Source organism: Saccopteryx leptura, chromosome 3 (assembly GCF_036850995.1).
Source record: "Saccopteryx leptura isolate mSacLep1 chromosome 3, mSacLep1_pri_phased_curated, whole genome shotgun sequence".
Lineage (NCBI taxonomy): Eukaryota > Metazoa > Chordata > Mammalia > Chiroptera > Emballonuridae > Saccopteryx > Saccopteryx leptura.
In genome coordinates, this window is record NC_089505.1 from 152,464,513 (window position 1) to 152,488,816 (window position 24,304).

The 24,304-nt window shown below is 36.8% G+C and overlaps 2 protein-coding genes across 25 annotated transcripts in view; one reads left to right on the forward strand and one right to left on the reverse strand.

Moving 5' to 3' along the window:
• NEXN (nexilin F-actin binding protein) overlaps nucleotides 1–6,420 on the forward strand; it is a 60,884-nt gene extending 54,464 nt beyond the window's left edge. For 3 of the 5 annotated variants that reach the window (XM_066376602.1, XM_066376605.1, XM_066376606.1), the window contains 4 exons: nucleotides 102–323; nucleotides 4,651–4,836; nucleotides 5,294–5,651; nucleotides 5,741–6,420. In XM_066376602.1, coding sequence (XP_066232699.1) covers nucleotides 102–323; nucleotides 4,651–4,836; nucleotides 5,294–5,651; nucleotides 5,741–5,754 — 780 coding nt within the window. In that variant the 3' untranslated portion in view covers nucleotides 5,755–6,420. Of the gene's footprint in view, nucleotides 1–101; nucleotides 324–4,650; nucleotides 4,837–5,293; nucleotides 5,663–5,740 lie in introns of those variants that run through there. The other 2 variants (XM_066376603.1, XM_066376607.1) reach the window with 1 other exon arrangement.
• Nucleotides 6,325–24,304, reverse strand: part of FUBP1 (far upstream element binding protein 1) — a 39,382-nt gene continuing 21,402 nt past the window's right edge. For 4 of the 20 annotated variants that reach the window (XM_066376616.1, XM_066376615.1, XM_066376610.1 and 1 more), the window contains 5 exons: nucleotides 22,504–22,641; nucleotides 20,652–20,726; nucleotides 12,135–12,194; nucleotides 11,911–12,056; nucleotides 11,476–11,658 (listed from right to left, as the gene is read on the reverse strand). In XM_066376616.1, coding sequence (XP_066232713.1) covers nucleotides 11,617–11,658; nucleotides 11,911–12,056; nucleotides 12,135–12,194; nucleotides 20,652–20,726; nucleotides 22,504–22,641 — 461 coding nt within the window. In that variant the 3' untranslated portion in view covers nucleotides 11,476–11,616. Of the gene's footprint in view, nucleotides 10,297–11,122; nucleotides 11,659–11,910; nucleotides 12,057–12,134; nucleotides 12,195–20,651; nucleotides 20,727–22,503; nucleotides 22,642–24,304 lie in introns of those variants that run through there. The other 16 variants (XM_066376621.1, XM_066376620.1, XM_066376618.1 and 13 more) reach the window with 11 other exon arrangements.

The following is a 24,304-nucleotide window of genomic DNA, read 5'->3' on the forward strand; positions in this document are numbered from 1 at the left end:
CCTTTATTTTTGGTTTCAAATAGGAAATGGTGAACATTTTTTAGATTATTTATTGTACAAAGTAATTTTTTAGCATTTAAAGATTATCCCTTTCTTTGAAGGAAGAAGAAGAAAGTGAAACCTTTGGACTGAGCCGGGAATATGAAGAATTAATCAAATTGAAAAGGAGTGGTTCTATTCAAGCTAAAAATCTAAAAAGCAAGTTTGAAAAAATTGGACAATTGTCTGAAAAAGAAATACAGAAAAAGATAGAAGAAGAACGAGCAAGAAGAAGAGCCATTGACCTTGAAATTAAAGAGCGAGAAGCAGAAAACTTTCATGAGGTATACTTTTTTTTTTTTTTTTTTTTTTTTTTAATGAGAGGAGGGGAGATAGTGAGGCAGACATCCACATGCACCTTAACCAGGATTCACCCAGCAACACCATTTGGGCTGATGAGCGTGTGCCCAACAATTTTTAGCACCTGAAGCTGTTGTGCTCTGAGGGACCTGTTCTTAGGGCCCTAGGCCTCGCTCAAACCAATTGAGCTGTGGGAGAGGAAGAGGGAGAGAAAGGGGAGAGGGGAAGGGGAGAAGCAGATAGTTGCTTCTCTTGTGTGCCCTGACTGGGGGTCCAACCCAGGATGTCCACATACCAGGCTGATGCTCTATCTACTGAGCCACTGGCTAAGGCCGACGGATACTATTTTATATTTAACTTAGTTATGGCACAGTAATGATAATGACTGAACAGAAGTAAAACTGGCTTTGAAATAAGTTTTGGTACTTACAATTAACCATAGGTTTATATAATAATCTGGAAGTAACAAAAGCACAGCAAGGTCTTAAAAGAGACTTTGAAGTATTCTCCTACTCTAGCATCCTTTTATTAATAAATAGTTCAAAAGTATTTATTGGCATAAATTTTAATTTGAATCAGTATAACCACTGTATACACTGTATTTGAATTAAAATAAACTTGATTATTCACTTACCTTTTTAAAGATGAGACCAATAAACCCTGTATGACCTGCAACTCATATAACATGAATTTCAAGGACCTTCAGATGTAAAAGGAGGCAAACACTAAATGACTTGTATTGTCCCTTCCAGTCTGAGGACTAGTTCCAGGGTTATGAACACTGATTTAAGTAGGATCTGGCTATTTTTTTTTGGCCAGAATTACCATATTACACTTAACAGCATTTACCAGTGTTCTTCTAAAAATGCGTTTTCATCAAATATTCAACTAATAAATCAGGTGTAGGAAGTTGGGAGGGCCTTCAGAGAAGATTGTTAACTAAAAGATAGAAATTATGTGCAAATTCTTGAGACAGTAAGCAATTTGTTAGTATTGAGGCAAGCAGAGTGCAAGAACAAATGATCAAGATGCAAACACGGGCCAGATGACCACAGAAGGCAAAGGCCACGTTAAGGAACTTTGTATCGAAGGGATTTTAAAATATCAAGTTGGCATTTTAAAGCTAGAGAATGCTGAATCTAAAGATGGTTTTAGATTCATGCATTAATTACTTGAAAGCCTCTATGTTCCAAGGCCTATGTTCTGGACCATGGGAGTACATTATCTGAGCTGTATTTGGATAAGGAGAAAGCAGTCTGAAACATAGGTGCTGAGCTCAGGAGAGGCATGCAGAAGCTATGGATAACTTTTATGGATAGCATTTGAAAGTATAGTAAAACATGAATTAAGTTTGAAGATGAATGATAAAACCCTAGCAAGCAGCAACATTTAATGTTTGACCACAAGATCAGTTGATTCTTTAGGAAGATGTCACAGGTCAAGTTCCATAAGCATGCATGTGATTCCCCCTGTTTTGGATAAAGGTAGTGAAACAGAGCAGTAATACCTTGTCTTATAAAACATGTAAGGAATAAAAGAAATGAGATGGTGATTTCTTGTTTTACTGTTATTATTGCCTCTTTTTTTTTTTCTTTTTGTATTTTTTCTGAAGCTGGAAACGGGGAGAGACAGTCAGACAGACTCCCGCATGCGCCCGACCGGGATCCACCCGGCACGCCCACCAGGGGCCACGCTCTGCCCACCAGGGGTGATGCTCTGCCCCTCCGGGACGTCGCTCTGCCGCGACCAGAGCCACTCTAGCGCCTGGGGCAGAGGCCAAGGAGCCATCCCCAGCGCCCGGGCCATCTTTGCTCCAATGGAGCCTTGGCTGCGGGAGGGGAAGAGAGAGACAGAGAGGAAGGAGGGGGGGGGGGTGGAGAAGCAAATGGGCACTTCTCCTATGTGCCCTGGCCGGGAATCGAACCCGGGTCTCCCACACGCCAGGCCGAGGCTCTACCGCTGAGCCAACCGGCCAGGGCCTTGCCTCTTTTTTAAAAAAAATTTTTTCCTGAAGTTGGAAACGGGGAGGCAGTCAGACAGACTCCCACATGCGCCCGACTGGGATCCACCCGGCATGCCCTTCAGGGGGCAATGCCCTGCCCATCTGGGGCGTTGCTCTCTTGCAACCAGGGCCATTCTAGCGCCTGAGGCAGAGGCCATGGAGCCACCCTCAGCGCCTGGGGCCAACTTTGCTCCAATGGAACCTTGGCTGCGGGAGGGGAAGAGACGGAGAGAAAGGAGAGGAAGGGTGGAGAAGCAGATGGACGCTTCTCCTGTATATGGGAATCGAACTTGGGACTCCTGCACTCCAGGCCGATGCTCTACCACTGAGCCAACCGGCCAGGGCCTTATTGCCTCTTTTGTGTAAAAGGACTTGAGAATAAATAGGACATGGTTGATCTACAACCTATGCAGCTGTTCTGAATGTTTTTTGTTGAAGGATGCTGACAGTCCTGATTATATCCCTTTAGTTTTAGGGTTGAGATCCTTTTAAAAACTTGTATTAGTAGTTTTGGTATCAAGTGCAATCAACTTCCAGAATAGGACCCTTACTTACCACCCCCATCTATTCAGGTATCTAGTTGTCTCTTTAGAAATGTGTCAGTGTTCCACATCTTTGTTAATATTCCAGACGTCTTTCAAAGACTAATTTACATCACCTTCCCTAATCAGTCCATTCCAGCTTCTGTAGGCCTTAGCTGTACCACACTCATTTGGTACTTAAACCATTCCTTATGCTCCCCTTTATCTCACATTCACTGTCTAATTATACTGTCTTTAATATTCATGTGGTGGGGGATTTTGTGCCCTATTAAGAATGCTCCTAGATAACAAGTTATTCTATTTACAGTGATTCTTAGTAGACATCACCTGTAAACATTTAACCTGGCTTTTCAGGGATTCAAGAAAAGGCAACAACTGTAATTAACACTCTTCATAAATTTTCCATTAGCTTACACAGAATTCTGATTGTGTATCTTTTAACCTAATTTAAAACTCTAATAAAAATATCTGTAGTTACGCATGTTTTTCAATTGAAAGTCAATTATGGCACATATAACAAACATACCCACTGTCTGATGCTCTAGGATTTTGCAACATCAAATAAAAATCTGGTTCAGGAGAACCAGGAAATCTATCAAATTTATTTTAATCCCTCCTTCTACATTCATTGGAACCGAGGTGCAATACCTCAAACTGATGTAAAACATCTGTGAATCAAGATTCTTATTATAGGTGACTATTTTACAGATTGTTTCAAAATTTAGTTGGATGTGCTACCCTGAAGCAATTTCCTCAATCGCAATATATTCTGCTCACAAAAATTAGGGGATCAGGGAACATGCAGATAGTCCAGTACTTTCAGCCTTTTGTCTAGGTTTTTCACCAATGAAATAAGTTGGTGTTGCATCTCATTTGCATAAACAACTTTCTTTGACTTGTTTGATTTTTGTTTAATAAAAAAAAAATCAAATTCTTTATCACTTCATATTCATTTTGAAATATCCCAATTTTTGTGAGCAATATATAAATGGTGACATCTCCAGATGGACCCACAAAACATCTAACTTGGACACCGTCAAATATGACTGAAGTATTTTAGAAACCATGAATTAACTACCTACAGGATGCCTCTACTCAAAGCTATCAGAGATCTCATCACCAATTGACTTTATAGACTCTCACCATCTAGTTAAAGCTCTTAAAATAACTCAATTTTAATTACTTCCAACTCTGACCCCTAAATACATGCACTCTTCACCTCAGTGATCTCTCCATTTGTCATTGCCTCTCAAGTTGTTTTTCCATTTATTCTACTTGTTCTCTTCTCTGCCATTTGACCATCAATAAATTTGTTGCATAAAATGCATATGAAAGACAGTAACTAAGTAAGGTGATGAAGGAAATTATGAAGTGGAAAATTGCATTTCCTATATGTGTATGCAGACTGGTGAGAAGCATTTAAATTGTTACAGTACATTTATAGTATCCCTACCCTTTTCTGTTATTTAGCACTGTCAACAAGCACTGATGGTTGGGCAGATAAAGACACTGGGACTTCATGGATATGCTGAGCTTTACATGGGGAGAAAAGGGTTCCAATTGTTCAGAGAATGTCTCATAAATACTTTCATCTTAATCAAATTAAAGGATAGTGAAAATCTCTTTCTGTAGTGTAACAGAAATATGTATACAAAACATACTAATTATTTTGTGCCTATAAATGACAACTTCAGAACTATTAACACTTTAGTTCTTGGTAGCTGTTGGAAAACAAGCAATTTTTATTCTTGGCCCACTTTTGTAAAGGAAGAAGATGTTGATATCAAGCCCGCAAAGAAAAGTGAAGCTCCATTTACTCATAAAGTGAATATGAAAGCTAGATTTGAACAAATGGCTAAGGCAAGAGAAGAAGAAGAACAAAGAAGAATTGAAGAACAAAAATTCCTACGCATGCAGTTTGAACAAAAGGAAATCGATGCAGCGCTACAGAAGGTACCAGGCAAACATATGTATTGTCTCTCAAAGATTCTCTTAAAAACCAGTTTTATAAGAGGGGCAAAAAAGTATTTTAGTAAGTCACTGGAATATTTTATAAACATCTCATAATTTTTACTATACCTTTTCTGTTCAGATGTTTACAAAAATACACTACAGCTGCCTACAGTATTCAGCACAATAACATGCTATACATGTTTATAGCTTAGGAGTAATAGGCTATATACCATTTAGCTTTGTGTAAGTACACTCTGTGGTGTTCCCCAATGCCCAAACTGCCAAATGATGCATTTTTCAGAACACACTTTGTTAAGCAGAGCATGATCGTTAGTTACATGCTCTTTACTTTGGGGGTAAAAGAAACAAATTTACCTTCAAGATTGTTATTAAATCACTATACTGAAAATACTGCTATAGTATAAATGACAACTTGAATGCACTTATTTTAATACAGAAAAGAGAAGAGGAGGAGGAGGAAGAAGGTAGCATCATGAATGGCTCCACTATTGAAGATGAAGAGCAAACCAGAACAGGAGCTCCATGGTTCAAGAAGCCCCTAAAAAACACATCTGTTGTAGATGGTGAGCCTGTTAGATTTACAGTTAAAGTAACAGGAGAACCCAAACCAGAAATTACATGGTGGTTTGAAGGAGAAATATTGCAGGATGGAGAAGACTATCAATATATTGAAAGAGGAGAAACTTGCTGCCTTTATTTACCGGAGACTTTCCCAGAAGATGAAGGAGAGTACATGTGTAAAGCAGTCAACAATAAAGGCTCTGCAGCTAGTACCTGTATTCTTACAATTGAAAGTAAGAATTAAATCACTTTTAACCTAATACTTTTATTGTATTTAAAATTTTTTCCTTTAAAAAGAATCACCTTTCTTCTTCTTTTTTAGCTGATGACTACTAGCTCCCCTTCCCTCTGCCTGGAACTCTCTCTTTCTCCGACTTTCTTACTACATCCACTTTTTCTGTGGCGGGGCCAAAAAAGGAAACCAGGAGTGCCACTATGTTGACTTCTTATTCCTTTCCATAACAGCCTTCAAGACACAAGCTCATGTACAGAATACCTTCTTTCTTTCCAAACGAGCACCAGATTCATGGCCATATTATGCAGAAGTTAATGTGTATTTAATGGGAAATTTTACTCAAAATACATATTATATCAGAACCTATTAAAAAGACTGCACTTCCCGTAAGCTCACAGCAGTATGTTTAAAAATTATGGTAAATAACATTATCTTGCATGCAAGAATGCCATTTATTGAGCTATTTACACCTAAGATTAGTCTGAAACAGCTGTGACAATGAATTTGGAACCTATCAATTTCAGTGGGAGTTTTCCTTAGTAGTATATCCTTTTGGTTGTTAGTTTCAGAACCCTCTGAAGCTACTATGTATTAGGTGGGTGGGGTATCATTCCTTTTAAGGAAAAGGGGAGCATGGAGAAAACACAAAAAATGAGACTTTTAAGAAACAAATGCCAGAGAATATTGGATGGAAACCACTGTCTGTAATACAGAGTTCTGAGTGTTGAGAATAATATTAAATGTACTTTTCAAATGTGTGTAATATATATCCAAGCTTTTAAAACAAATTTATGTTGTGACCATGCCTAGACAAATTATATTTCAATGAAAAACTTTGTATTAGTTACATAGGAGAAAAACTTTCAACATAACTGAAGGTTTCATGATCTAAGATATTTAAATTTAAGGGGAAAAAATGGCACCTTCAATTTTTAATTCTGGTCTTTAAAACAAGTTTGTAAATACATTAGCTACCATATTCTATTATCAAGTTGTTTTATATTTTACTTCTCTGGAAGACAATTTTATTTTATAATGTAAACCCATAATAAAGTAACTTCTATATTTAAAAAAAGACTCAGTATTTTAAAAAAGAGACAAAACACTCCCTTATAATATTCATCACTGTACATTTTATTGAGAAAATCATAACACAAAATTACAGCAATCATGTGTCTTTTTACATACAATGCCATTAAAACAAACTCTAAACCAGTTTGTAAAGTATTCAATTTACCTCAAGTCCAAGCTGCATCTCCCTAAGACACTGTTCCCATCACAGTAGCCATTTTAAGCCAATCTTCTTTTTACACACGGGTAGTTTCTGTAGAGAACACTTTTCTCAGGACGAAAATGCATCGAGCATGCATAAGAAAATATATATATATATGTGCAAATACATTTAAGAGTTTCTATAAGGGTATCAATGAAGAAAATAAAACTCCGGGACTTATTTGCTTCTTAGAGAAGCAACAATTTAAAGATCCCTCAGAAGTTTATATTGTGGCAATAAAACTCAAGAGACTAAACAAAAAATAAGGTTATTTTCAAAGTCAAAATTATCTTTAACTACGTATGGTTAAAATACATTTTAAAATGAAGCAGAATTTTCAGAAAACAAAAATAAGACTCCTTCAGTGATTAGTAATGTCTATATCCCTATTCTAGACAACAGGTAACTTTGTAGACAGAACCAATTCTCCTGGCAGAGTAGTCACAGGAATGAAATGTTATTCTTTCTGCATAAATGTCTATTTCCCTTTTAAGTTACTCTGCTACTCCTACCCAAACCCACCCTCCTTATGAATTAACTACAAAGGTATTTGTCTGTCTATGTATATATTTTACAATGTTTATAAACAACCAGTATTAAATGACTGTTTAGTATTAAAATCATTTTCATTAAAAAAGCATACTTCTCATTTCTAAAAGAAATATCAAAACTTAAGAATTCTAAGTCTCACCACACTAAGATGTCTTAAAAAAACAAAACAAAAACCATTGTCAAGTTTTTAAGTGCTAAATAAAATAAACCAATTCAATTTCAATTTTACTAAACATTGCTTCTACCACTCCTAACATCCACTGCATTCAAACCAAGTGGCTCACCTTTACTGCTTTCTATTTATTTCAAGGTTAAGATTAACGCCATTAAAAAATGCCTGCAGTAGCAGTGAAGGCTATGGCAATAATAAATTTTTGTAAGACAGAAACAATGCCCCAAAATCTAAAAGCATTCATCTGTATTTTCTTTTGTAAAAATGCAAACTACTGCTAAACCAAACTTGACAAGCTCTTACAGGTCAAAGAACTCCTTTATATTATTAATCTTAAATCATTGACTACCAAATACACACACACACACACACACACACACACACACACACACACACAAACACACACTCATACAGTTCAACAACTACATACCTTATGAAACTTAACAGTTCATGGAACATTTAAGAGCAAGTGAATAGCACTTTAAAATGAAGTGATCAAAAGCAGGTACATTACACCCTATACCATATTATGTATGGGAATACATTTCATATTTCTCAATTATGATTCGCCAATTTTACCTTCTACATTGAGCCCTTCTATGGTCCATGCTCATCGGCTCACCAATGGCATACACTCAAAGGATTCCTCTTTATGGGTAACTATCTCAGGACCTGATTTTATGAGCTATGATTTGGTGCTTGCAGCATCTTCAGCACTGTGTGTGAAAATGAAGGCAGTATTTTTGAATATTTTTCTTTGTTGTACAGATAAGCAGGAGTTTTAAAAGGATCAGCACATTTTTAAAATCAAATAAACAAAACTGATAAAGATGCTGCTTAAAAACATTCATCTTAACTCAAAATATGTACCAGTTAAAATCATCTACAAGAACACACAAACATTTTAAACTGGCAAAAAATAAAATTCAGCGGCAGTTATTAAAGTATTATAAATCAGAAAAATACTGGTTGCTATACAGATTATGAAAGGTTATTTGCTATACAGTTAACATTTCACTGATGCACATGCCTTTTATTAAAACATACTGCCAGTATTCTCTATAATTCTTTCCTTTTTCAGTGTATATAAAATTTATGAAATCCAAGTTATCTAAAAAGAAGTCATAATAAAACTCTCACCCATAATGTCCTTACTGAATTGCTGTAGTTCAATAAGGGGGGGGAAAAAAAGACTCCATAGCTTTGGAGGGCAAGAAAAATGTCCTATCAATCTTAAACAGATTGTGAAGGCTGTTGAAGTTTCTGACCAAGTGACTTCCTAAATCTTAAAATCTATGTAGTTGTTTGTCCTTTCTTAACTGTAATTCTTCTATATTTGGGAATAAATTACAAAAAGTTTGATGTAGCTCAATTACAGCAGCAATCTACTTATCATTTCTTTGTTGTTTTAATTTTGAAAAATAAAATAAAAAGCATTACCCAGAAATGTAAACAGTTGTTTGAACAACTTACAGACTTTCCACTGAAATAGCATAAATAACAAAACACATTTTGGGGAAGCAGTAGCAGATTGCTTCTGAATACACAACCACAAAAACCTCACAGGGACAACATTAATGTACTGAAATATTTATTTATATATGTCCTTAGGTTGTGCTTACCTGTTGCTTTTTGCAGCAGAACCTAAGGTGGAAGGTCTGGGAAGGCACTGTGAAGTATAAATAATTGCACTGTTTGCAATTAATAAAGATTTTAAACCTTAAATGAATCAAAATCAACAGCCTCCAACTTGTGAGTTATGATATTGAATCCAATTGAACTACTTCTTCAGCTAAATTAATAAATGTACCACTTTCTAAAAAGGTCATCTATAAAACAGTATATCATGCAAAATACTGAAACTGTTCATGTCAATACCCTACTCTTAAAGATAACAGCGAACTCCTTAACTGTTAAACTTCAAACTAGAACTAAATATCCATATCTATATAAGGTAAGGGAAATCACTCTAAATTCTATTAAACAATCGAAAACATTTCAAAATATCCACAATAAACTGTACTGCTAATTTTCTACCCTAGGTAATCTCAACATTTATGTCCTTGTATATCTTCCTTTATAGTATATTCAAGTAACAACTGGTGCTCCCTACCAATAAAAGAATACATATTTATGAAATGGTGTTAAAACTGCTACATTGCTTAATATATCTGCAAACTGAAAACCACTTCTGTATGATACATTTTAGGTCTTTCATTATTAATATATAAAATATGCATATTTTACACTAAAAAACAATATATTTTAGGAGCACCAATGAGTAATACTATTCAACTTTGTTAATGATCAGTTTTCTTTAGCTATAGCTAAAGCATATCAAAAATACTTACCCATTAAGCTCACTTAAAAAAAAATACAGACCTATGTATTATTCTATGTTAAAATAAGAAGCAGTTATGGTTTCCCAAGATAACAGCACTGTATTCCAACATAATATTCACACAAAGTATGGCATTTACATTATGTGGAACATTGACAAAAAGATACTGTTGCAGTTCATCAATTTGTCATTCTGATGTACTTACAGTGCAATGCTCCTTGAAGGAACACAATCAAGGATGATACACAGCACAGTCCTCCTCACCCCTACAGAGCTAGTTCTATACTGGCTGGATCAAACCTGCACTTCAACAGACAATGGCAAGACAGACTGTATTTGCATGTAGTCTAATAATTAATATGCAAAGAGCCAACAAATATGCAAAGAGTAAAACAATGGATTTCAACAAAATATCAGAACTTCAGCATGAGTGTTATAGAGTAATAAAATGATTTCAAGTACATAAAAAAATTAATTTGATTCAATGACTGAACTTGTGCATTTATAAAACAAAGCTTATCTATACTGCAAAAAGAAAAGAAAAAACTCAAACATTTCCACACTCCAATAATGTTTCAATGGCAGATGCACTGTAGCTATTATACTTTTTTGCATACTATTCACTTTTCTACCCTAAATTTAGAAAGAAACACACTAATATTGTATACATTGAAAGAGTCGCTTTACATGAAAATATTGTTCTTATTAGACTACTCATTCACTATCTGAAAGCTGTTTAAAATTAGTTATGCTGAAACAGTCTTGGAAATTAAGTAATTATCAAATTAAGAACAGAAAGGTTAACTGTTATAGCAGCAGTACAGGTCTGAAACAGTGGTCATGTATAAAAGGAAATTTCACTGTTAATGCAATGGAAGTATGCCAAAAGATCATTGTACACACATGCAGTTTTTAGAGGAGAAAATGAAGATATCAGGATTACTTGTGCTGAAACAGCCAAATACAATAAATGGAAAAGATCCTCCAAGCTATTACTATACTGCAAGGGGGAAAAACATGCCAGTGTTTAAAAATTCAATTAATAATTCATGGGGAAAGCTTATATATTTGTGTATATGTATCTTAATTTATCATTGCTAAGAAGTCATGAATCCTTTAAATACCCACATATCCAACTTACCGACACAGGAGGTTTCATATCATTTATTGTAAAGCACAAAACAGGCATTTTAAAAGTGAAAGTATACATTGAAAAAGTACATTTATATCACAAAGCATTGACCACATAATAGTTGCAAATACATTTGCTGGAATGTGTACATCTACACTAAATACTAAAAACAAACCGATTTTCATTTCTACACAGAAATATTAACCTCCTATCAGTAGTGATAGATATTTTGTACATTTTCAAAAAAACAAAAAACAAAACAAAAAAACACTATTTTAAAACCAAAAACAAAATTAAGATCTTCATCAAGCCGTCTGCATCCATATATTTAACAAAGGTATTTTTCCCCCACACAATGAAGCAAATACTGTATTGTCCACTTCTTATTATTGGCCCTGTGCAGAAGAGATACATAAGAAATACACAAAAAGTTAAAGAAAATCCTTTTAATGGAGCTAACTCAGGAGTGAATCCTTTAAGAAAGAAAAACTGGTTAATATAAATGGTGGTGGCTTCTTGCATGATTTGCAAATCCCTGGGGGAAAAAAATTTTTAAAATCAAAGGCATTATAGAAATAAATACTCAGCACTCAGATGCCAGAAAGCATTATATAAAAACAAACAACAAAACACCAAAAACAAAACCCCAAACAGTACACCGCAGTCCTTCATTTAGTTATACTTTGCCATATAAAAATTAAAAAGGCAAACATAATCCCAAACAGACAAAGCAGTAAACATGCAAGAAAACATGACTGTTTTTAACACATCAGCAAATTTATTATACCTGAGGTGCTGGAGGATGCTGTGGCATTCCCTGGGGACTTGTCTGGGCATAGTAGGCAGCTTGTTGTCTATAGTACTCAGCCCAGGCTGCACTATAATCTGGTTGACCACCTGGTGGAGCACCAGTAGGAGCAGGAACTGCCTGACCTTTGAGAAAACAAAACAACTGTTGCTGTAACCACAATTAAAAGCCCAAAAGAATCTCATTTCTAATAAGGACAATACCTTGCTTCTTGTAATATTCCTCCCAAGCTTTTGAATAATCCTGTGTCTGCCCTTGTTGACCTAAAAAAAACCCCCTCAATTTTAATACAAAATTATATCCACTGTAAGTATAGCTTATAAAGACAAAAGCACAGAGGATCAGAATTGCTGTTTTAAGTATTCACCAGTCAGAAAACTACTCTGTAATTTAAAAAAAAGAGAAACAATGCTCTTTTATGTTTTTTGCCTTATACTACTTATCAACTATTAATAAAAAACAAAACAAAAACAAAACCATCCACTTAGTTTTAATTAAGAAAGGTAAAGAGGCAGGCATGATGTTGATTTAATTATAGAATTTATAAACTATGAATGTTTGAAATTGAGTTTGAAAAGTGCTTCATGAGGCCCTAACCAGTTGGCTCAACAGTAGAGCATTGGCCTGGTGTGTGGAAGTCCCAGGTTTGATTCCTGGTCAGGGCACACAGAAAAAGCGACCATCTGCTTCTCTAGCCCTCTCCCTTCTCTCTCTTCCCCTCCAGCAGCCATGATTCGATTGGTGTGAGAGAACTGGCATCCGGAGCCTGAGGATGGCTCCATGGCCTCCACCTCAGGTGCTAAAATAATGGCTCAGTTGCTGAGCAATGGAGCATCGCCCCCTAGTGGCCTTGCCAGGTGGCTCTCGGTGCAGGGGCATTCGGGAGTCTGTCTCTCTGCCTCTCACTTAATAGAGTTAAAAAAAAAAAAGCTTCATGGACAACTATAATTTGTATAAGCAGCTATGGTTCCCAGGTGGTGACTGTTAGGAAGAAGGGCCCACCTTTTTCGACTCTCTTTTGGACCTGGTATAGTACATACAGGTTTTAAATAAAATGCAAATCTTCAATGGGGAAAAAACCCCCATTATTTAAAGACTATTATTTTTAAAATTTGGCCAAGATTTCTTCAAATTACAACACAATTTTATTAAAAATAATCTGATGGACATAAAGAACAATTACTGAAGAGGTTAAGCAACAAGATCAATGAAAGCACAAAACTCAAGAGCCTTCATGAGCAGGTTTTTTAATAGGCAGGATGACTTTTTTGAATTAAGAGGCTAAAGAGACATAACCAAATGAAATGCCTGAACCTTAAACACACTCTGGATCAAAACAAAACCTCTACACACACTAATAACTACAAGACATTTTCTTGACAACCTAGTAAAACTAAAGATGACGTGTATGGTGCTATTAATGAAAAAACTTATTTAGAGCAAAAAATCTGCAACTTACTTTGAAATGGCTCAAGCACAAAAAACGTACCGTATTTTATTAAAATATCTTAACACACCATTTGGTTCAGAATATTTTTTTTCTTATTTTCCTCCTTAAAACCCTAGGTGCATCTTATGGAGTGAAAAATATGGTATACACCAAGTACATAAGGCAAACTTTTAAAAAATGGCAACTCTAGTTAGAAAATATAAATATGGGCCCTTGCTGTACTTTCTCAAAATTTCCTAAGGTTATAAAATTTTTGAAATAAAATGTTGGGGAGGAGGGCCCTGGCCAGATAGCTTGGTTGGTTAAAACATTGTTCTGAAGTGCAGGGACTGCTGATTTGATTCCAGGTCAGGACACATACAGGAACAGATGTATGTGTGTATGTCCCTTCCTCTCTCTAGAGCAGGGGTCGGGAACCATTTTGGTTGAGAGAGCCATGAACGCCACATATTTTAAAATGTAATTCCGTGAGAGCCATACAACGACCGGTGTATGTTACACAGTATCCAATAGAAATTTGGTGTTGTCCTGGAGGACAGCTGTGATTGGCTCTAGCCACCCGCAACCATGAACATGAGGAGTAGGAAATGAATGGATTGTAATACATGAGAATGTTTTATATTTTTAATATTTTTTAAAAAAAGATTTGTCTGTGAGCCAGATGCAGCCATCAAAAGAGCCACATCTGGCTCACGAGCCATAGGTTTCCGACCCCTGCTCTAAAGTCAATAAAATAAACATTAAAAAAAAAAAAAAAGTTGGGCTTGACCAGGTAGTGGCGCAGTGGACAGAGCGTCGAACTGGGATGCAGAGGACCCAGGTTCGAGACCCCGAGGTCACCAGCTTGAGCGCGGGCTCATCTGGTTTGAGCAAAAGCCCACCAGCTTGAACCCAAGGTCGCTGGCTCCAGCAAAGGGTTGCTCGGTCTGCTGAAGGCCCAAGGTCAAGGCACATATGAGAAAGCAATCAATGAACAACTAAGGTGTTGCAACGCGCAATGAAAAACTAATGATTGATGCTTCTTATCTCTCTCCGTTCCTGTCTGTCTGTCCCTGTCTATCCCTCTCTCTGACTCACTCTCTGTCTCTGTAAAAAAAAAAAAAAATAGTTGGGGAAAAAGAAAATGTGTTTTCCTACTTAGTTCCTTTATTTGAACAGAATTTTATTTAGTTTATAATTCCCTCGGCTTTATGAAATTATAGCTAAAGAAAATATACTGAAGCAGACATAGAGAAAGCTGTTTTTCTTTGAGGGATGTTGCCGGTAAGAAAACTGTATTTATACAGTTATGAATCAAAGTGACAACGGACAGTATATGTGATGGTGGTATACCATGTAGCCTGGGTAAGTATGCTCTTATAATGTTCAGGCAACAATGAGATCACCTAAAGTATCTCTGTCATTAAATGATGCATGACTGTAGTTTTAGAAAGCAGTCTATCGCCATCCTAAAACTAGTAAAATAAAAGCAACTATCTTTAAAAATGCAAGACCGCCCTCCCCTTTTCTATGGGCACACAAATCTTATACAGTATAACCAAAAGTCCCATCCTTTTGTTTTTCATAATTTTTTTCCAAAAGGACATGAGTTTAACATTTTGATCTTATAAAGAGACACAATTCAGTTTTCAATATTACCAAATAGTCTGGTACCAATGGTAATAAAACTACGTTTGTTACAAACTGCACACCTGAAAACCTGTTGACTTGAAGTCAAATCTGGTTAAAGATCAATGATTTCCACTTCAGGTTTACAGAAGGAACTAAATCTAAACCTCACTGGTAAGAAGTAATTTTAGTAGGAAAACACCAATAAGATGGTAGAAACAGGGAAGCACATCAAGAATACCTCTGTTAAGTGAGATAAACCAGTCAGAGAAAGACCAGTACCCTATAATCTCACTCATATGTGAAGTTTAATGAGCAAGCAAAATAGAAACAAGACTCAGAGTGAGCAGGCTGACAGCTGCTGGAGGCAAAGAGCGGAAGTGGAGGTGAATATGGGGTGGTGGTGGTGATGATTAGAGACTTGGTGAACACACAATACAATTTACAGATGAAGTATTGTTGAGTTGTGCACCCGAAACTTGTATAGTTGTGTTAACCAGTATCACCTCAATTAAAACCCCAAATCACCACCAATAAAAATACTAATGGTCCCTAAAAAAACAAAAAGCCCCAAGCTAAAATATCCTCATGAAAAACAAATACTAATATAGTTGTCAACATCTGACATTCCAAGCTTGTAGTCATCTGAAGACAAATTGCACTCCTCCAATGTGAAGAGTAAATGGATGTTTTGCCCAGGTGAAAGTAGTGAAGAACTCTTCCTATCTCACTTACTAATGAGTTGGCTGTCCCCTAGCCTCTTGATTCTCTCTGCCCTTTACTGCACATGTCCTTAACTTGCTCCCTTTATTCTTTTCCTCAGTTCAAAAACTGTTTTGATGCCATAGTTTATACTAAAGTAGAACATTACTTAATATTCACATATAGCTTCATACTGTTTTTAGATTTACTTTCATTTCTATCAAGAAATAAAACCTGCTTTACAATTTACACGTACCATTCTTTTACAGTCCAAGATCCAGCCTTGCTTGAATAATTTTCACTGTTATTGCTATACACCAGTATCCTTCCCACACCCACTCTGTCCCCACTTGTCTACCCTACCCTATCAGTGCTTAACACTGTAAGGGCCTTCCTCAAGCCAAACTTTTGCCCAAAATGCCTTCACTTACCTTCTGCCAAATAGGACTTCCCTGTCTATACTCTGAAAACCTGTTTGTTCTCTTTAGGATGGTCACTTTTTAAAAACGTTTCCTTCATTACCGTTTCAAAAATAGTTTCCTGCCACTGCTTACATGACTTAAAATTCCCTTAACCTTTATGTCTACCCTACCCTATCAGTGCTTAACACTGTAAGGGCCTTCCTCAAGCCAAACTTTTGCCCAAAATGCCTTCACTTACCTTCTGTTGAAACCTTTATGTTTCAACAGAGCTTTATTTATTAAGAAACAAATGAGAAATTTATAGTGTAACTGGGAATTTTCTATTCTTGACAGCAAAAGCTGAAATTAGGCTTCAAAAGCTTTAAGAGTCCACCTTATTTGGTGAAGAGGGAGGGCACTGAATTGGGAATCCAAACATTGAGATTCCTAGGAAATCCTAGCTCTGTAAATGGAAGAGTAAATCTTAAGCCACTCCAAATAAGAGTTAGATTTGGGGATAAAGACCTTTGTCTCCCTAATATTGTATTACTCTTTTCTTTCCTTCCAGTTAAAAATCTTGAAGATTGAACAGTATCAGTTTAAGGTTTGTGGTTATTCTAAAAAGATCTTAAGGACAAGTAAATGTACCTTGTAATTAGAGTAATTAAAAGCAACCCAATCATTTACTAGAAGAATTCTGATTAGAAAAATAAATTGACCTTTTATCTATCATTAAAAACCCGATGACCTAACATTATTTCCTTTAAGGTAACAGGAATCAGTCCACTCTGCTCATAAAATTAGCAGGTCACCATTGTGATGCTACAGAAAAACACACAACTGAAAAAGCGAGAGTATTAAGGGAGATCTTCAGTCAAACATGGTGTTATTATTATTTGTGTGTGTGTGTATGACAGAGAGAGAGAGAGAGAGAGAGAGAGAGAGAGAGAGAGAGAGAGAAAGGGGGACGAGGACAGACAGGAAGGGAAAGAGAAAAGAGACATCAACTCATAGGTGAGGCACCATCGTTGTTCATTGATTTTTCATACGTGCCTTGTGGTGGTGGGGGCTAAGAGTGGGGGGGCTCCAGCCAAGCCAATGACTCTTTTCTCAAGCCAGTGACCTTGGGGTCATGTCTATGATGCCATGCTCAAGCCAGCAAACTCAAGGTTTATTTTCTTTTATTAATTTTTGGAAAGGAGAGGAGAGGAGAGAAGAGAAGACGAGGGGAGGGGAGGAGAGGGGAGGAGAGTAGAGGGGAGAGGGGAAAGGGGAGAGGGGAGAGGAGAGAGGAGAGAGGAGAGAGGAGAGAGGAGAGAGGAGGAGAGAGGAGAGAAAGGGGAGGGAGGAGCAGGAAGCATCAACTCCCATATATGTGCCTTGACCAGGCAAGCCCAGGGTTTTGAGCCGGCGACCTCAGCGTTCCAGGTCGATGTTTTATCCACTACGCCACCATAGGTCAGGTGAACTCAAGATTTGAACCTGGGTTCTCAGTGTCCCAGGCTGATGCTCTATCCACTGTGCCACTGCCTGGTTTGGCCAGCATACTATTTCTAAAGTTAGAACTTCAGAGTAATAAGCAGGAAAAATAAAGAAAATGAAATTATTTTAAAAGGGCAAAGTGAAGCATCTACCCTTACAAAAAATCTAAATGGCATTAAGACTTCAAAGATTACGTACATTTAACATACTCACTCATTTGGGCAAATAATATGTAAAAAGGTTAAATACCAAATTTATTAATGGCCATGTTGCAAAGAAACAATAAGATATAAAACAGAAACCACATTCTCCAGTAATTACCTAAGTCTAACAATAGGCCTTTGTTTTTACCTACTTTTAATAATGTAGGAACATCTCTGACATACAGTATTACCCACTGTGACAACACAAGTTAGACCTAATGATTTTAAAGTTTGACATGCTAAAATCTTTAAGACTGAAGCTTTTTCATAAAAGTTAAGGCGACCAGAGATCCTGACCAGTATGTCCACTCTGTTGCTATAACAGCATTTTATGTTACTCTATTGTTTAATCATTTTATTTTTCGATTATAATTGACAAACAACATGAGTCTCAGGTTGTACACCTCAGTGATTAGACATTACACAACTTGACACTACGGTTACTAGAATATTATCAATTGTATTCTCTATGCTGTTACTTTATATCCTATGAGTATGCTGCAACCAATTTGTAATTCCAGTTATTCTAAAAAGCATCCTAGTTTAAACAATAAATTATATGACTACCCTACCTAGTATATAGACTTTTATTTTTTAAATTTTGTTTTGTATAATTTTAGCTGTTGTAGACCTACCTGAAATAAGCTGGATCAAAATAAACATAAATTAATGAATCTGTTATAGCCTTAAGAATAACATGCAGCATGACTTTTCTAGAAAGGCAGTCTAACAAGAAAAGTTATTTCTTTCTTCAAACAGAAACCAGTTGTGTAAAAAACCCTTACCACCAGATATACACACTTTTATACAAAAGAAAAAAAAGAGTAATATAATCACCCATTGGAAACTTTTCTGTGGAAAATGATATTCTTTGACAAAAAAAGAAATTCTGTGGAAAATGGTATTCTTTGACAAAAAAAGAAATTAAGATTTACAGTGAGAATCATGAGTAGCTGTATCTTACTTAAAAAGTCTACCATCTAGCTATACTCCCTTTCCATACCAGTGAAGGATGGGAAAGTCTATCTGTTTAGCTTTCACTTATGCCAACAGGCTATGGTGTAAATTGTGTTACCTGTAAATGACCAAGGGTAAAAGCATGTAAAAAACAAAAACAAAAAAAATACTGCTTGCCCACAAGTATAACACAGGTTCCAAATAGTCCCTGAAAAAGGCAAATTTTGGAGACAGACTTGGGACTTAAGACGCTTTGAGAGACCCAATTCTGGTTCCACCACTTAATAGTTGTGACCTCTCTTTCTCAATCTGCACATGTGACATGTCAGTGAAGATACAGTTATTTTCATTCACAGGAGTTTGCGACTTTTTCACAGGTGTGTGTATATGTAGGAATAAAGAGTACATATGGGGTTCAGTACTGTCTCTGGTTTCAGGCATCCTCTGGGGTTTTGGAATTTATTATAACCCCTATGCATGAGAGGATTACCACTGTAATACCACATACAACCAATTGATCTTTGGCACTCTATAATTTAATCTACGCCATTTTGGTTACTAACATAAGTTTGGTTTTTTTTTGTTGTTTTTTTCTGAAGCTGGAAATGGGGAGAGACAGTCAGACAGACTCCCGCATGTGCCCGACCGGGATCCACCCGGCACGCCCACCAGGGGCGATGCTCTGCCCCTCCGGGGGCGTCGCTCTGCCGAGACCAGAGCCACTCTAGCGCCTGGGGCAGAGGCCAAGGAGCCATCCCCAGCGCCCGGGCCATCTTTGCTCCAATGGAGCCTTGGGTGCGGGAGGGGAAGAGAGAGACAGAGAGGAAGGAGGGGGGGTGGAGAAGCAAATGGGCGCTTCTCCTATGTGCCCTGGCCGGGAATCAAACCCGGGTCCCCCGCACACCAGGCCTACGCTCTACTGCTGAGCCAACCGGCCAGGGCCACTAACATAAGTTTTTGACAAAAATGAAGGTAAGCCTGACCAGTGGTGGCACAGTGAACAGAATGTCAACCCAGGACACTAGGTTCCATGCTCAAAACCGTGAAGTTGCTGGCCTGAGCGTGGGATCACTGACATGATCCTATGCTTGCTGGCTGGAAGCCCAAGGTCGCTGGCTTGAGCAAGGAGTCACAGCTCAGCTGAAGCCTTGGGTCAAGGCATGTATGAGAAGCAATCAATGAACAACTAAAGTGCTACAACTATTGAGTTGATGCTTATCATCTCTCTCTCTCTCTCTCTCAAAATAGTAATATTCAATGTCCGACATGACAGCAGATAAACTTTGTTTCAATTAGTAAATGGTTGAGAAATGGGTTTCGGGTGAGGGTGGAAAGTTTCCTTGTTATATAATCACAAATTTAAAAATTGTCTGTAATAACCTTGAAATGCCTGCAAGTTCAGGAATTTTGGAATGCATTTGTGCTCAATTGTTCTCTTAAGAATTTAAGTTAGGCTTGGGTCGGTTGGCTCAGTGGTCAAGTGTCTGACTGGAATGTGTACGTCCTGGGTTTGATTACTGGTAGGGCATCAGAAGTAACCATCTGCTTCTCCATCCCTCCCCCTCCTTTCTCTCTCTCTCATAGTCATGGCTCGATTGGTTCAAGCAGATTGGCAACAGTCGCTGAAGATGGCTCTGTGGAGCCTCTGTCTCAGGCGCTAAAAATAATATAGAGCATGTGCCCCAGATTGGGGGGGGGGGGGGGAGCTGGGTGGATCCTGGTCAGGGCACATGCGAAAGTCTGTCTATCTCCCCTCTTACCACTTGGGGGGGGGGGGGGGCGGTTAATCAGTAGAAATCCAAAGTAATAAAAACATGATACAAACATGTTTTCATTGAAATCTGTGACTTCCTAGTGTGATTATTTACTAAATGTTTCAATTTCATTGAATGTATAAAACAGAAATGTAGAACATACCCATTTTCTTGTAGTATTCTTCCCACGCCTTGGTATAATCAACCTGTCCAGCTGGAGCTGGATTCTGTTGATCTCCTTGTTCAAGAAAAACAACAAAAAAGATTTAGGTTTTTAAAAGACAATTTTGGCTTTTTTCTTCTGCTCATTTAGTGGAAGAGTTGGAATTGTCCTGCCATAGGAAGGGAGGTAGGGAGGCACTGAGTGACAGTAGTATCCCTGCTGGTATCTAGCTGGGCACAGAGTTGGTAGACAGAAAAGATGGTCTATGTATATGGAAGAGTAGTTACAATGACCATGTAAGTAAATTCACTCGTCAACTAAGAAAACACACTATGGACACCAGGTCTTTCACCATTTATAATCATGAAAAGGGAAATAGCAAGAGAGAATTTTGAAGCACAAAAATGGTACTATAGATGAGGTGAATTTAAGTTTAAAAAATATATATGGGTATTTATGCATTACGTTTATGTAGGTATGTATGTATGTAAATTATACAACTCTATATATACCCAAAGGAGCCAGAAGCAATGACACCTCAATAGCAGTAAACCACTGAGTTTGCTTTATAAATACCATAATCTACTAAAAAGAAAAATGGCTAATTTTAGGGCTGGAACCGAGAGAGGGCAAAATAAGCATCTTATTGTACAAAAGTGCTTAGAGAATGACATGCATGTCAATAGGATACAGGAGCCATCTTAAAGGTACTCCTGACTGGCCAAATCTAAACACAATTTGATAATCAAAATAATAAAGACAGTTTAAAATACAACTTACTGAATACAATATGAATCCATACTGATAAGTAGGAAGAAAAAATCGTTTTCCTCATAGTTAAATATCAACTAATAAATGCAAAGTGATTCATAAAAATAGAAATGGCCATCATAATTCTAGATGAATGAGGCAGGTGTTAATCAATGAAGGTGAAGGCCGATGGATTAAGTTCAATGAGGTACAGAAGAGTGGTATACTCTCACTATAACTCTCCAGAAAATATTGATTTTGAAGAGAAAATGATTTTATAGTATAAAAACCTGGCAGCCACCAATATGACTAAGTCACCATGGTTACCATCTCCAGGGATGAAACAGGTCAACATTATACAACCCCTCGATGTAATACACTAAGAAGAGCACATCATCATTTCTGAGGTATTCTTTCCATACCATAAGCAGGGCCTCATGAGCATGACCTCATCTTCATGACAAAAGGTTGAAGGGACCTAGGTTGATTATCATTCCACGAAACAAAAAGTCTGTACTCTTTATAACATGAAAACGACAGGATTATTCCTGATTATGAGACTGAACAGACCTGAAAACTAATAAAAACATGTTACCAGAGATCCTGGATCAGAATAAAAATTGTTGGGACAAATGGTGAAATCTGAATTAAGGACCGTGCACTGAGACAGTAATAACTTATCAATGTTGATTAACTCATGTAGAGGACTGTACGATGGTTATGGATTTTTGGAATAATACAAGGAGGAGGGTTTAAGGGTAACAGCACTGTTTCTGCAGCTTGGCCACAAATGGTTCTGACAAAGACTAACAATAACGGACATTGACACATGACAGAGAGGGCAATAAAGAAAATGGGGGTATTGGCAAGGGTACAAAACACTAACAAACAGGTCTATCTGGGTGTTCCGGTTCTCTAATGTATCTTACAACTTTTATGCAAGTTTGCAATTATGTTAAAGTAACTTACATTTAAAAAGAAAGTCTGTTTACCAAAGCTGTAACTAAATATTAGTAATTTTTAGGTATTGTGCATGCACTTTATAACTAATTCCAAACACAAGTTTTCACAGTTAAATAAAAATAATAAATTGTTTAGTTACCATAGTTACCTTGTCCATTGGTTTGGGTTGTGGTTGGTGCACCAGCAGGAGCTGCAGGTGGTGGCTGTGCTTGCTGTTGATAATAGTGAGCATAATATGCAGCCCAAGCTGCTGAATTTGGATCGGTTCCTGCCTTAGCTAGAATAAACACAAATACAACGTTTGCACCTACAGCCCATCTCTCTCTCTTACACACACACACACACACACCCACACTCGCTCTGGCAAATACACAGAACCAAAAATTAACTAAAAATAAAAAATAGTTAATGAAAACTTATTTGTTACCCTGAGTTTTTATGAAAAGTGAGGTTCAGACATTAAATGGTATTCCGAGGTCCTTGAAAACTAGTTGGTGGTAGAATTGGGAGAGAAATAAATATCTTTTGGCTCCAAATCTGCTGCTTTGTCTCAAACCATCCTGTATGTGTTTTTCCTAATCAGTTTTGTCTCAAGCACAACAGTTCTTTGTGACAGATAACACACAAAGGAAAGGGATTCTAGGGACTAATTTGTACAAGAAAGAAATTATTATTACAGAACTATGAACTCTATCCTGTCTTGTTTTCAATAAAAAGACAACTAAAATAATATTAGAAATAGAAACAGATTAGCTGTATTTCATCCCATATTTCACAGTGGTTATCCTAAAACATAAACCTGATGTTGTAGCCCTATTTGAAATTGTTCATTTATTCCCTAGGGTCTTTAGGACTGTCAAGCTCTTAAGTATAACATATCAGTATAACATATCTTTCAGTATCTTTAATGATCTAGAACCCCTGGACTGTTCTTTCCATTCCAGCCTCTTTGCCTATTTTTCTAACTTTCTGGCTATAATAAACTGCTTTTCCTTTTCAGAAGTCACCATGCTCGTATCTGAGTCTTTGAGCCTCTGTATTTGGCTCACCTTCACTCATCCATCATAAAAATCTCCTGATGCATTATCAGTTTGAGGCCTCTTGGTCAGAAATAGAAATTCTCTTATTTTGTCCTTGGTTTATATCCTCAAGAAGAATGTAATTTCCTTAGCCAGAGAGAGCATCTACAATGTAACCTGTTGTACAGCCTTTGACCCAAATGAGCAGCCAATTCTCGGCTGCTTAATAAAAGTGAATGAAGTTTGAGGGGGAAAAAAAAAAAGAGCAACGATTTTGAGTGATTATTTCTAAGACGGTACAATTCTAAGACATTAAACCACCCTCTTAACTTTTCTCATGTAAGAAATGTATTGCTTTTCTATGCTGAATATTCATGTCTCAATAGGGTCATTACCTGTATATTAATACAAATATTTTCACTTGAGACCAGTCTGGACAGAGAAAGTGAGATAAGACTGTAGGAAGTGATGCTGATACTCCTAAATAAACCTCATATAAGAAAAGTCTTTAACTTACTAATGCTCCTTAATTTATTTATCAGCATTTTATGTAAGAAAACAGATTTAGAGTTGTTTAAAAGTTTGTTTGTTATACCAGTTATTAAGTTGTAAAATTACAATTTACCTAGGTCTGTTTTATTTTGAAGTTCAATTCTTGGCTACTACATATATCCTTAACACACATTAATTTTTAAATAGAAAGACATTATTAGTTCAGAAAATACTGACTTTACTGTCAATATAGGACCACATTTAAATACCAGACTGTTTAATAAAATTCACTAAAACAATTACATTTAAACCAATCTGGTTTTTACATAATGTTAATATAAGCAATATCGAACTCTAGCTGGTATCTTTTAGCTAAATGAGTCCTTTCTTTCCTAAGGCAGTACTGGAAACTATAGCCATTAACCAATT